This window comes from Grammomys surdaster, unplaced genomic scaffold (assembly GCF_004785775.1).
Source record: "Grammomys surdaster isolate TR1022 unplaced genomic scaffold, NIH_TR_1.0 372, whole genome shotgun sequence".
Classification (NCBI taxonomy): Eukaryota; Metazoa; Chordata; class Mammalia; order Rodentia; family Muridae; genus Grammomys; species Grammomys surdaster.
Window position 1 is genome coordinate 10372372 of NW_021604791.1, and position 12912 is coordinate 10385283.

The following is a 12912-nucleotide window of genomic DNA, read 5'->3' on the forward strand; positions in this document are numbered from 1 at the left end:
CTATCTGTGTCTGCTGTGACATGCTATCTATGTCTGCTGTGACATGCCTGTTAATGCATGTTATTTTACTCTAGCCAAAGAATAGTACAGCTTTCAAAGAAATGTTACCTGGATTTTGTAGAGATAAACTTAGACTTTAATTTGTAAGACTATGCCACCATATTTTAAGTTAAATTGTATGAATAACTGTTAAATTGTATGAACAGCAGAGTACCATTTGCATGCTTTAAGCATGCGAAAAGCTGATGAAATTTAAACTGTTACAGATTTTTTTAAAGCAAGTTGTACTCTAAGCAATATAAGCATACTGAATATAATTATTCTGTTTAAAGATATTTTAGAAAGTTAAATGCCAATTTATAATAAAACACTGTCTTTAGTAATTTTGTAGGTTTAGAGTGCTTTACCATTTGTTCATTAACACTGTAAATGACATGTCTATTTGTGTTGTTCTAGGGCAGATGTTTGTTAAGTTCTATGTTAGTTAGAGGATTTTAGAAAACGAACTAAATTTCTTATTTAGTTTTACTTTCTGGCAACAAATTTTGGTTTGAACTAGATTATTGCCATGGTAAATTCTGTCCTTCTATAATCTTATATGATTGACCTACTTTTCTTGGAATTCAGTCAGTTTGGGTTGAATCATTTTAGTCTTACTAAAGGCGTGTAAGCTTGTTTTTCTTACATGAACATAACTTGAATTACAGCCCTTTTAGTGTCGACCGCGCTTTAGAGTGCTGCTCTGTTGTTCTTTTATAAACTTTTCTTTCCTCTACCCTTTCCTGCATAATCTCAGTGAAGCACAGGGTCGGGATTGAGGACTCAGTTGACAAACCGAGGTCACTGAATTGTTCTGTCTCAGATATCTCGTGTATAACACTGACATGATAGTTTATCCTGCTTGGAAATAAGTACTTACTACTTGTTTGAAGGATACACAGTCCTTTAATGTTTTTTCCCTAAGAAAGCTTTTTCTACTGTTTACAGCAGGAGTAGAGAGCACAGTTTAATGCAGCATGGCTGCTATGTGCTAGTAATCTCAACGTCTGTTTTTCCACAAGATTGATTGTGTTACGTGCGAGCCTTCCCTTCAGCGGTTCTCTTTTCGGTTTTCTTCACACTTCACTTTCTTTACATTTCATTACTTGCCATATTGGTTTTGCCAGTGGTTCTGCCTCTACCAAATTTGTTAAGGACTTGAAGCAGAAAGCAAGCCCGTGAGAGATCTGATAACCAAGGTAACCCTTGTCAGCTCATTGAGTAGTTGTTTTCTTTTGTTAAGCTTTGAGGTTTTAAGTTACATTTTTTTGCAGTTAAAATTGCTTAGCATTGCTCATGTAACATAATTGTTGGTGAAGATGTGTTGTTTTCAGATGTTGTTTACTGTAATGTTTTCCATTTTTAAATTTAAGATGGAGATATACATGAATTAGAGCGAACAAAACAGTATCTGAATGAGGCTTTCCAAGCAGGGGCTATGACATGCCTAATTTGTATTGCTTCAGTGAAGAGGAACCAGGCAGTAAGTCTTTCTGTTATGATCTCTGTTATGATGATACCCCCAAGTAACATGTCACATTTTTAATACTTAGCCGTTTACGATACTTTCACTTATGTTTGTCTAAAAATTCTTTATTTGACAATGTTATGTGTGAATTAATCTTCATTTTGTTAATCTGAAAAAATTTAAGGAAAATTTATCTCTAGGAATCTTTTTAAGAATCTTTAAAATTTCTACAACTACTATGTTGCTATGATCTAGCCAGAGCCTAGTACATTCTAGGCAAATGGCCTACCACTGAGCTATATATTTTCAGTGGGTTTGAAATAAAAGTAGTGTGTTGAAATATAGATAGGCTTTGAGGAACTATAACATGATAGTGATACTTAAGTTTTATTAGCTTCTTCTAACAAAGTTTAGAGCATCGTGGGAAGTGTCCAGGGCCATTGGGGGAAAGACAGTGAGACATAACTGATTCTGTTATAAGGCCTTTTGCCTGATTGTGAAGCTATCATAGATTTAAAAGGGCACCAATGAAGCAGTTAAAGAGAAGTCACAACGAACTGGACAGGCTCAACTTTAAGACCTCATATTAACCTTTTCCTGGTAGAGTAGCATTGTTCAGAGAAAGATGAGGTCCGAGAAAGTGTTTTGGTAGTATAGAGTAAAGCAGAATTTTAATATACTGTGGTTGTTGCTAGGACAGTGCAACTGAGCAGGTGTTGTCATACTCAGGGTCACATCTTGGCTTCTGTGATTTCAGCTGCAGGGTAAGCAGTGCATCTACAGGAAAGCTGGGTCTCTGTAGGTTGCTTCCCTGTCCCTCATCTTTTCAAGGTTGGTTGTCCACCTTGGGAACTGACTCAGCCAGTATTCAGGAACAGTGCAGCCCTGAGGCCTTCATGTCTCCTGGAACGACATTCTCCTGGGGGACTGGTGAACAGCCCAGTCTCCTTAGGGTGTTGGTTAGAGTTAGAACAGCATGTTTGCAGTTTTTTGTTTTTTTTTTTTTAAAGGGCTTCCTGCAGTATGGACCTGCTGTGGTTTTAGTAGTAATGAGTTCTACAAAATACCATTATTTGGCATTTTTCCTTCCTTGTCTTATCATTTCCCTAGGTTATTTCAGGAAGGCTTTTGGAGAATCAAAACTAAGGGGTTAGCTCTTTATTTAATGCTGAAGTCTACTTTACAGTACATGTCAGAATTTTTTTTTTTTCAAATAGTTGTCGTAAGGAGACCAGAACTGAGTTTTTTCTTACATCAAAATGTTGGTAGTTTTAAAAATTAATTTGGTATTACTCTTAACCCTTAAAAATTTGTTTTGTGTGCCACAGTGGGTCTGGGAAGTCAGAGGGCAATGTAGTGAGCTTGTTTCTTCATTATCTTTATGTGGGTTCTCAGGATCGAACTTAGGTTTCCACACTTGCATTGGAAGGGCCTTCAACTGCTAAGCCATCTCACTGGCTCTTGTAAGCTTTTATATTATTATATTTGCCCCTTTTGTTTAGTTTTTCTTTATTTTGTATTGGGTTAACATAGACTTATAGGTTTTATATAACAACAAATCACACACACACACACACACACACACACACACACACACACACACACAAGTTATGGCCAGGATTCTTCTGTTGTATTGTTTATAAAATAGATGCCTACCAATAAGAAATTGATGAAATTATGATACATAAACACCATATATAATAAAATATACAGGTGTATTTGACAAGAGTAAATGTTTATATCATATTTTAAAAAGATATTTTATCAGTCAGTACTAGCATGTATATATGAATATGTGTGCACACATACATGCACATACACTTATGTGTATATATAAAATTAGAGATCATTCAGATTGTTAGCTATAGCTATAGGTTTTTCTTGCTAACTGAAAATGAGTGATTAATATTTTTCTTTCAAATATTATATCCCAAAATAGATTTTATAAAGATCATCTCTTCTGTGATATTGATTGTTTTGATTTTTAGTCTTTAGGTAACTTTTGAAAAATAATTCAGTGTGTGATAATCATTTTAAAGTATTGTATAACTGACAAAAATCATATAGACTCAATTTTAACACCTTTGTCTTAGGTTTGGAGCTGTTCAGGATGTTTCTGTATATTCCATATGCCCTGTATTCAGAAGTGGGCTAAAGACAGCCAGTTTCTTGTATCTTCTGTGACAGATGATGATTTTGGAAAGAAAGATTATCCCTGGCCATGGTAAATTTTTTTCTAGTTTATTGGATTTTAAGCTGTAGAATAAATAAATACATGTGGAACTTTATATATCAGAGTTGTATTGTTGGAAGCTTCAGTCTGTTTTCCTTTCCAGTATTTGTCTAGTTTATGAAGATGGAGACCTTGGTAATGTTCTTCTCCTTTCAGTTTTTATGTAAATACTAGTATCTGTCAATAATAAATCAATAATAAATGATTTTCCTGTGAAACAATCCTTCAGTTATGCTTCTAAAGGACTTGTCTATGAGGTGGAACAAGAATCATTCTAATTTGTTACCTCTCTCCTTGATTTCCTGTTAGTACACACTAGTGTGATATTACTCATCTAATATATTATTATTATATGGTTTCCAGTTGTGTTTTCAGTCTCAAAATTACATTTATGTATTACATGGTATCATTAATTTATCGATGTTGGTTTTACCAACTGTGTTTATTATTGCTGATTATTGGACTTTTGTCTTCTATTATGTTTTGAGATAAAGTGGAGAAGTTAAATCATTTGTCTCAGCTAGTCAAGAATGGTAGATTCATTGTTAATGTAATTAAACATTAGCTAGGGGACATTATATGCTTATAATTTTTGTAACTGTTTTTTTAAATTCAAAAGGTAATCTTTTTTCTAATATCACCCAACTTGTATATCTTTAGGCCCAGTAAAATCTGGTTTTTAGTCACATCTTTCATAATTATCATAAATACTGAGATATTTGTAAAATTGTGATATAATTTTAAAAAAACATTTTAGACATGGACATTTCTTTCTAAAAAAGAAATTCTTGGCAGTCTTGAGATTTTTGTCCATTTTCCCTGAGGATGCTGACGTTAGCTGCGAGCAGCAGTGAGTTCACACTCCTCTCACTGTTAAGAGCCAGAGCTGGAATTTGAAGCCTAGGATTTATTCTTTTCAATTTAGACCTTTTTGTATTCACCAGCTGAGTTCAGGTGGTAGACTGCTTTCTCTTTGAGCACATGCTGCTTTGAAAGAGTTAAAGTCTGTGCTTGCTTGTTGCTTATGGTGGAGGGACTTTAGTGTTGAGTGGGTGTAGAATGAAGCTGATATTTAGAGCTGTTTGTTTTAGAGATCTGAGCGTCACATGTACCTGTTCTCACTTTTGCTCTGTTCACTTCTGTTTTAAGTGTAGAGAGTTTTCCGTAGAGGAACACAGTGTCAGCTACCAGAATAATGAACTGCTGCTTTCCTCCTAGACCTGAAAGAATAACAATGTAGTTCTCCTTCCTCCTTAACCTTTACACAGCTATTCTGAGTATAGTGAATGAAGATAAGTGGCTAAGTTAAGAACTTACTCTGTTTACTTCTTGTCTGCCAAGATGTAACCAGAACCTGGTAAAAATGATAATAGGTAGTTATTTCATGGGAATGAACTTACACTGTGTGTTTCTAAAATAAGTGCTTATTGACTAACAGGATAAGGTCTTTGCTGGTTGGTACACCATCATTTAAATAAAACACATGTGCTTCTACATATCAACCCTTCCAACGTAGGTCTGTGTCTTGCAGGGGAGCAGTGTAGCACATTGTTAGCTGCCTGTTACCTAAACACATCTTTTTTCATTGTAGCTATAACAGTTATTTTTCTTTAGTAGAGGGCAATGTAACACTTTAAATAAAATGTCAGCTATTTATATACATGAGGCATGGCATTGGTTTTCAATTTTTACTTTAAAAATTCATTATATTTAAGTGTGGAGTTGTATATTTGTGTATGTTGTTTGTCTCTATGGGTATGTGCACATAAGTGCTGGTGCCTCTGCAGAGGTCAGAGGCATTGGGATCCCCCTGGACCTAGACTTACAGGCTATTGTGAACCACATGATGTTGGGAACTGAACTCAGATCCCTTGCAAGAGCAAGTGAGCCTTCTCTCCATACTTTGTTGTTGAAATTTGATTATGACAACAAATATGTTTTGGTTATTCTCAACACTTGTGTAGTATTTATTTGGAAGTACAGATGCTCTCAGGACAATGACAATACATTAATTTTTCTGCAGAACAAATTTATATGGTGGTCTGCAAATAGCCTGGTGCAGAACATTGACTGCACTCAGTTGTTTGGGAAGAGACAAGGCTTAGAACATCTTTTAGGAAGTGGCCTATGATGGTTTTCAAATGAATTTTTGATAGACTTGAAGATTGTCATTCCTAGCACCCAAATTTACTTTGATGTTGTAAATTTACTTTGATGTTGTCATTCTGCTTTAGCAGAGGATATAAACTAATATTTAAATTTTTCCTTGACATTAGTGAGCTTGAAGTAAGTGTCCTTTGTGTTAGAGATTGGACATTAGGAAGGTCTCAGAGCTGGAGAAATGGCTAGTGTTTAAGAGGACTCATTGCTCTTGCCGAGGACTCAGTTCAGTTCCCAGTACTTAGTGTGGATCACAGCTGTTGCAACTCTAGCTCTAGGATATCTGACGTCTTTGGGTCTCTGTAGGCACCTTTTTGAAAAAGGAAAAATTCTTTGCTTACATTCAATTTTTTTCTCTTCATTTTAGGATTTTGTTATTTTTTTTCTTGCTATATGTAGCCTGTGTATAACCTGATTGCTTTTTCCTTTTCTTTTACAAATATTTTTTGTTTATTTATAGTCTCTATAACAAGACTTTTAAAACCAAGCCTTACATAAATCTGAGTGAATATTGCAGAAATGTAGTTTGTAGAAATTTTGGTTAAAAAATCTTGGCTAGTCGAAAACTAATGTTGCTTTGCCTTTGTGGTTGTGCTTTTGATATCTGTGTTTATGCATAGCAACTAACTACATGTGATAGTGTCGGGTTGTAAAAGTATAAATATGAAAAAAGGGTGATTGTTGCCAAGTTTTATACATAGCCTCACCTCACAGACCTTTGGTGCTTGCATTGGAGAGTATGAGTATAAAATAGTTCCATATTTCAGGAAGGTGTATTGGGCAGAGATTTTAGTAAGAATTTATTTTTTTTATTTAATGAAAACTTTAAGCTATAATCTTATTACTGTTGTCTCATGTTGCTTTTAATAATAGAATTAATATTTTATTTTTTTGTAGCCCAAAATGTAGATTTGAATACAAAAAATCAGAAACACCTAGTAGATATTATTGCTACTGTGGGAAAGTAGAAGATCCACCTTTAGATCCGTGGCTTGTACCTCATTCGTGTGGCCAAGTGTGTGAGAGAGAATTTAAACCTTCTTGTGGTCATAAGTGTTTACTACTCTGCCATCCAGGTGAGTTTCCTATTATATGTGTAGTTGTTTCTGGGTGGCTCTTTCTTAATGTTGAAGCAAATAAAATTATTCAAGTTGAATTGAAGTTTGCTGTGAGACCATGTAAGAAAGGATTACCCTTTAAAGTAGCACTGAGGAGAACTGTGGAGAAGAAAATGTAAAACTTGGAAGATTCTTTACTGACTTTTAGTCACGCCGCTCCCCACCACTTTGTTGCATTCTAGGTCCCTGCCCTCCTTGTCCAAAGATGGTCACAACTACTTGTTACTGTAAGAAAGCAAAACCCATCCCTCGGAGGTGCAGTGCCAAGCAGTGGTCCTGTCAGCTGCCGTGTGGGCGGAACCTGCTTTGTGGGCATCACAAGTGTGAAAATCCTTGCCATGCAGGTAAGGGTCATATGTGAGAAACTCTGACTTTAAATAGAGGTAGAGCTGTTTCTGTTGCTTTTGATATTTGCATACTAATTTGTGATTGTTATTTTAGGGAATTGTCAGCCTTGTCCAAGAGTTAGTAGACAAAAATGTGTATGTGGCAAAAAAGTAGCAGAAAGAAGTTGTGCGAGTCCCGTGTGGCACTGTGATCAAGTGAGTGTTGTGCCTCTGAGGGTGGGAGGGGAAGCGGGTAGAGACAGGCGACTAGGAGCACAGTACTTGTTGGAGCAGTTGACTAGGAGGGAAGAAGGAACAACAGATACAGCTACTTTCCAATTTAATACCTCGATTACTTGAGGGAAAGGTTTTTTCCCTTAAAATAAGTTAGTTGCTGAATTTTTACTTCAGTGTATGGATTTACCCCTCAGCTTTCTCTTTTTTGCTTCAGCTCCCGCCATGCTCCTCTTGAGATAGTGCCATTGAGAGAGTAGAATTGTTTCTGTGGTTTACTTTTCCTAGGTTTGGAAGGGGTTGTTTAGTACAGGTTTGAAGTCTGGTGGGTGTTCCTACTAAGCTGAGTGTACCTCTGTCCTTATATTTTTATGATACACTCCTCCTTGGTATACAGGAGATAAGTAGCCTATGTAAGTGTGAGCACACACATGTGTATGACGCCAGTGTGAGACATACAGCATGATAACGAGGAGCGCGTAATGAAGCTGTTTGGGATCGCAAGTGGGCTATGTTTTATTCTGCCTTTTTATGTAGTTGTAGTCTCTTGATGAGTGCTTTTATTTTAGGTATGTGGAAAGACATTGCCATGTGGCAGTCATACATGTGAGCAAGTTTGTCATGTTGGTGCTTGTGGAGAGTGTCCTCGGTCTGGGAAGAGGTCCTGTCCATGTCAGAAATCAAGTAAGACTTGTTTTAAAGGCAATGTACTATTGAGATATTAGAAGATATGGAAGAAATGCTAATGCTTACTACAAAATGAAACAAGCTAACTTAAAAAAGCTGTATCCTATGGGAATTGAACTACATGCCTTTATGGAAAAGTTAAACACTGACAGGAGTCGGGCCTGGGAGGAGGAGGGGTGACCAGGCTGCATAGAGGATTGAGGGTGGTGGAACTCCTGTGGGAGAGGCTACGTAGCAGTCACTGTACTGTGTCTGTGTCCACAAATAACCACACACAGAGTGAGCTGTCACCTCATATCAACTGATTTTGAGTGATTATGGTGTGTCATCGGAAGGTCATTGGTTGTAACATTCCATCTGCTGGTGTACACTGGGATTGAAGGAGGCTGCCTGCTGCTGTCACTAGGAATTAGCTTACTGGGTGAACTCAGTTTTGGTTGTTTTTATGGAAGAGTGGGGTTAGTTGAGTAAACTTTCTTGACTCTCCAGTAGGAGTCCTCTGTAGGATTGTTTGTACTGCTTGTCATAGCGTGATTGTTAAAGGTGAGCTTTATAGTGTTTTAAAGTTTATGTTTTTTCCATACTGTGAGATTGAACAAATTTAAAAAGAAAGTTCTGTATGTTGTGGAAATCCTCAGTTTTATGTCCTCAAACTCACCTCTCTAGATAACAATTTCTGAAGTAGTTTGCTCATATAAATGTTTATTGTCAGTAACTTGAGTGTCAAATTTCTTTTTAAGCAACATAAGCTTGCTGATTGTGGTGGTACACGTCTTTAATCTCAGCATGTGGGAGGCAGAGGCAAGTGGATCTCTGAGTTGGAAGCCAGCCTGGTCTACATAATGAGTTCTAGGACAGCCAGGGCTAAAATAATAGACATTGTCTCAAAGGAAAAAAAAAGAAAAAAAGAAAAAAAAAAAAGCTTGGCAGTTTTGGCATTGGTTGGGAGGAATAGGTAAGAGAATTTTGAATTTGGGATTAGTCAGAAATATTAGGAATTATTTATATTAAGGTCTTTTTTTAATCTAATATGGTTATAAAAGCTTTATAGTTCAAAAGAGCTGTCATTCTGTATGAACTAAAGAACAGGAACTTTGTTAGTGATTCATAATAATGTATTGTATTTAACATTTAACATTTTGTCTGCTTTTCAGAGTTTTCTTTGCCTTGTACCGAAGATGTACCAACTTGTGGAGACAGCTGTGACAAAATTCTTGAGTGTGGAATCCACAGGTGTTCACAGCGTTGCCACCGAGGTCCTTGTGAAACATGCAGACAAGTTAGTTGTGCCCCATATACTTTCTTTCAAGAGCTATGCACCAAAATATGTCAGAAGAAACTGTTGTGTGCTTGTCATTGCTCCCATAACAGCTGTCTCATAATCAGTTTGTGTTATCTAATATTTATATTATTGATCTGGAAATCAAATCTGAACATTACCCTTTATTGTTTTCCTTGAGACAAATTATAATGTTCTCATTTGTATAGTTCTGTATGAGGCTGTTTGCTACCAGAAGATATTTAGAACTCTGTTGAATTCAGTCTATATACAATGGAGACAGACATATCTAGATTTGAGACTTTTAAGTATATGCATAGTTTGGCTTCAGCCATACTACTCCATTAACCAGCTAGGTTGATAACACTCCACTTGTCTTATACTGAGATTAGGTGACCAGACGTTATGGTTGGAACTACATATAAATTGACTCTTTTTCATTGTTTTTACTGTTTGATCTCGTAGTTCATATGTGGTCCTATTTGGAGGAATAAAGTAGAACAAGTATTTTAGGGCATTCAGTTTTGGTTTAGTTAGTTCTTCTTACAAATTTGTTACTAAGATTTTTGTCCTTTTAGTAATTACAGAAATTGCAGTGTGGAGAAAAACATTAACATTAGTCTGTTTAACATTGCTTCTTGGTGCTTGGCCTAGGAAGTGGAAAAGCAATGTCGTTGTGGAAAGCATACAAAGCGAATGCCTTGTCACAAGCCTTACCTTTGTGAAACGAAGTGTGTTAAAATGCGGGACTGTCAAAAGCATCAATGTAGGAGAAAGGTATGTGTGGTCAACTTGGAAACTGAAGTTAGAAGTTATAAAATTTTTCCTTTTGGGAAAAACCCGCAAATATAATATGGGAAAATAAACAGTTAATTTGTTTCTCAAGTATTCAGGAATGTTCTTTGTTTTCTGTATCAAATACTAGTAAATATTCTAGATTAACATTTGTTGTTTGTATTAGTAATAATTCATGCCAGTTTTTGGATATGGTGGCACAAATGGGTAATTCAGGGGTCTGACTCAAAAAGATCTTGAGTTTGAGGACAGCCTGGGCTAATATAGTGTGACTTTGTCTCAACAAAACAAAATAGAACAGAACAGAACAAAACACCAAAGACTACATGTAGTCTCCTTCTCTCTCACATACTAATTCTTAGTTCAGTTTTTGGGCTGTTTCTGTTTCTGATGGAAAATGTCGTTAGTGGTGTTAAAGTGATCGTTGTATTGATGGTTGACACGTAGCAACGGTGAGATGATAATAGAAACGAAGGATGCTTGGCTTGGAGGAAATCTGACTGGAGCATTTTGTTGGGGCTATAGAGTTGAGGCTCTTATTATATGTATATTTTCTTTCATTGTAAAATATACTTTGTTCCTTGGCAATATTTGTGGTTCTTAAATTTCATTGAAATGTAGATTATTTTAGAGTTTTTCATTTATTATTAATGTGTGTATTTTCTCATTCTTTTAAGGTTTCAGCCTGTTCATGTCTTTACATTTAAAGTACATTTCTTACAGGTAGCATTTAGATGTCATTTAATCTGTGGTAGTAGTATTTGTCATTTAATTTGGCTACATATTATTTACATTTAGCATGATTATTTAAGTCTGTTTACCAATCTTTTTCGTTTCTTCATTTTGAGATGGGGACTCAGTATGTAGCTCAGGTTGTCCTGGAACTCATTGGGTAGACCAGACTGGACTCTCACTCACAGAGATTTTGCCTGCTTCTGCCTCTTGAGTGCTGGCATTAAAGGCGTCCACCACCACACTTGCCTTACCTGTTAACTGTTAGGCTAGTGATTTTCTGATTCTTTATTTGTTCCTTTCTCATTTGTCCTCTCTTTGACCTGTTTCTCAGTGATTCCATTTTATCTTCCTTATTTGCTTATTAGCTCCAATTCGTCTCACTCTCTTTCTTCTGTCTTCTTCCCTTCCTTCTTCCTTTCTTTGAGTGGTTACTATGGGCTTCAAATTCTTTAGGAATTACTACTAATATTACTTGTTTGGGTGTAGTTTATGACACCCCGATGTATTATAACTATGTGCTTTAGAAACCCCAAATATGTTGCTTTTATTATTGTTTTAAATAGTTAATAGTTTTAAAGGCTTATTTTATGTATGTGTTTCTGCCTGGCAGGTGAGTACAGGTAGCCTCAGAGATGGAGGAGAGCAGTAGATACCCTAGAGCTGGAGTTCGATGAAGTTTTGAGCCACAGGACAGACGGGTGCTAGGAACCAACTGCAGGTGCTCTTAACTGCTGAGCCATTTCACCAGCCTCACTAGTTATTTTTAGAAGTGTTTAAAAGAATATAAAGTAGTTCTTTGTTGTCTATGTATTTAATATTTCTTTTTGTTTAGTTACAGGTTTTCAAGCTTCAGTTTTCTTTCTACCTCAGGGACTCCCTTACATTTCTCTTGTGCTGGCCATTTTTTTCCATCTTCATATATGAGAAAATGCCTTTCTGAAAATACATTTTTTTTTTTAACTGCAGAACTCTAGTTCTACAGTTTTGGCCCCTGTACTTAATGAGTGTTGCCCACTGCCTCTTAGCTTGCTTTTTCCTAACAAGAGGGTATCAAATCTCTCTTGTGTTCTCTTCTTGCTCTCTGGGTGATTTTCAGGTTTTCTTTATCAGTTTGTAGTAATTCTTTTCTGATGTTACTTAGTGTCGTGTTTTTCATGTTTCTTTAGCTTAGTTTTCATTGAGCTAGCTTCTAGGATTGAAAAGTTTGTACTTCTCAGGAACTTTATAGACTTTAGACTTGACTTTCTTTTTGTTACCTCATGGTCGTCAGTGCTTCATGGCAGGCGTGCTCCTGGAAGCCCCTCAGCTCAGCAGTGCTCTGTTTGCAGTCTTTCATGCTTCTTTGTAGTACACTGGATACTGGATACTGGATAGGTGACCAGCTTTGTCTTCCGCCTCACCAGTTGCTTTTGGGTTTTCTAATCTTCTCACACTGTGTTTTGTTTTTGGTGTGTATCTTCACCCTAAGGAGGTGATGGAACTTGGTACAGTGTGCATGCTTCTCTTTTGCGTGCTTGCTTTTTACAATATGCAGATGTCTACCTTTCTGTGCTTGTCTACCAGGTCTATCGGTTCCCATTTCTGCGTCTTTCAATTGATTTTTCATTAACTCTTTTATTATTATATTTTCTTGTTTCCTATCCTGTTAAGGAAATTTTCTATTGCTTTTTAGATATTGTAGACATCTTTATATGCCTTTCCCCCCCTTTAATTATTTAACTTTCCTTTACTTCCCTTTAAATACTTTTAAAGGGCTGCTAGAGATCATTGGTTCCTTCTAGGCTTCATGTCTGGGGTTGATATGGTCTCAATACTAAAGTAATAACTCAGCATTCTGC

General features: G+C 36.3%; 1 protein-coding gene across 3 annotated transcripts in view; it reads left to right on the forward strand.

The window, feature by feature from the left end:
* The window catches only part of Nfxl1 (nuclear transcription factor, X-box binding like 1), a 44665-nt gene that overhangs the window by 6330 nt on the left and 25423 nt on the right, over nucleotides 1-12912 (forward strand). For all 3 annotated transcript variants that reach the window (XM_028780799.1, XM_028780798.1, XM_028780800.1), the window contains exons 4-11: nucleotides 1413-1522; nucleotides 3601-3731; nucleotides 6798-6976; nucleotides 7201-7362; nucleotides 7460-7560; nucleotides 8148-8262; nucleotides 9420-9544; nucleotides 10199-10321. In XM_028780799.1, coding sequence (XP_028636632.1) covers nucleotides 1413-1522; nucleotides 3601-3731; nucleotides 6798-6976; nucleotides 7201-7362; nucleotides 7460-7560; nucleotides 8148-8262; nucleotides 9420-9544; nucleotides 10199-10321 — 1046 coding nt within the window. The remainder of the gene's footprint in view (nucleotides 1-1412; nucleotides 1523-3600; nucleotides 3732-6797; nucleotides 6977-7200; nucleotides 7363-7459; nucleotides 7561-8147; nucleotides 8263-9419; nucleotides 9545-10198; nucleotides 10322-12912) is intronic.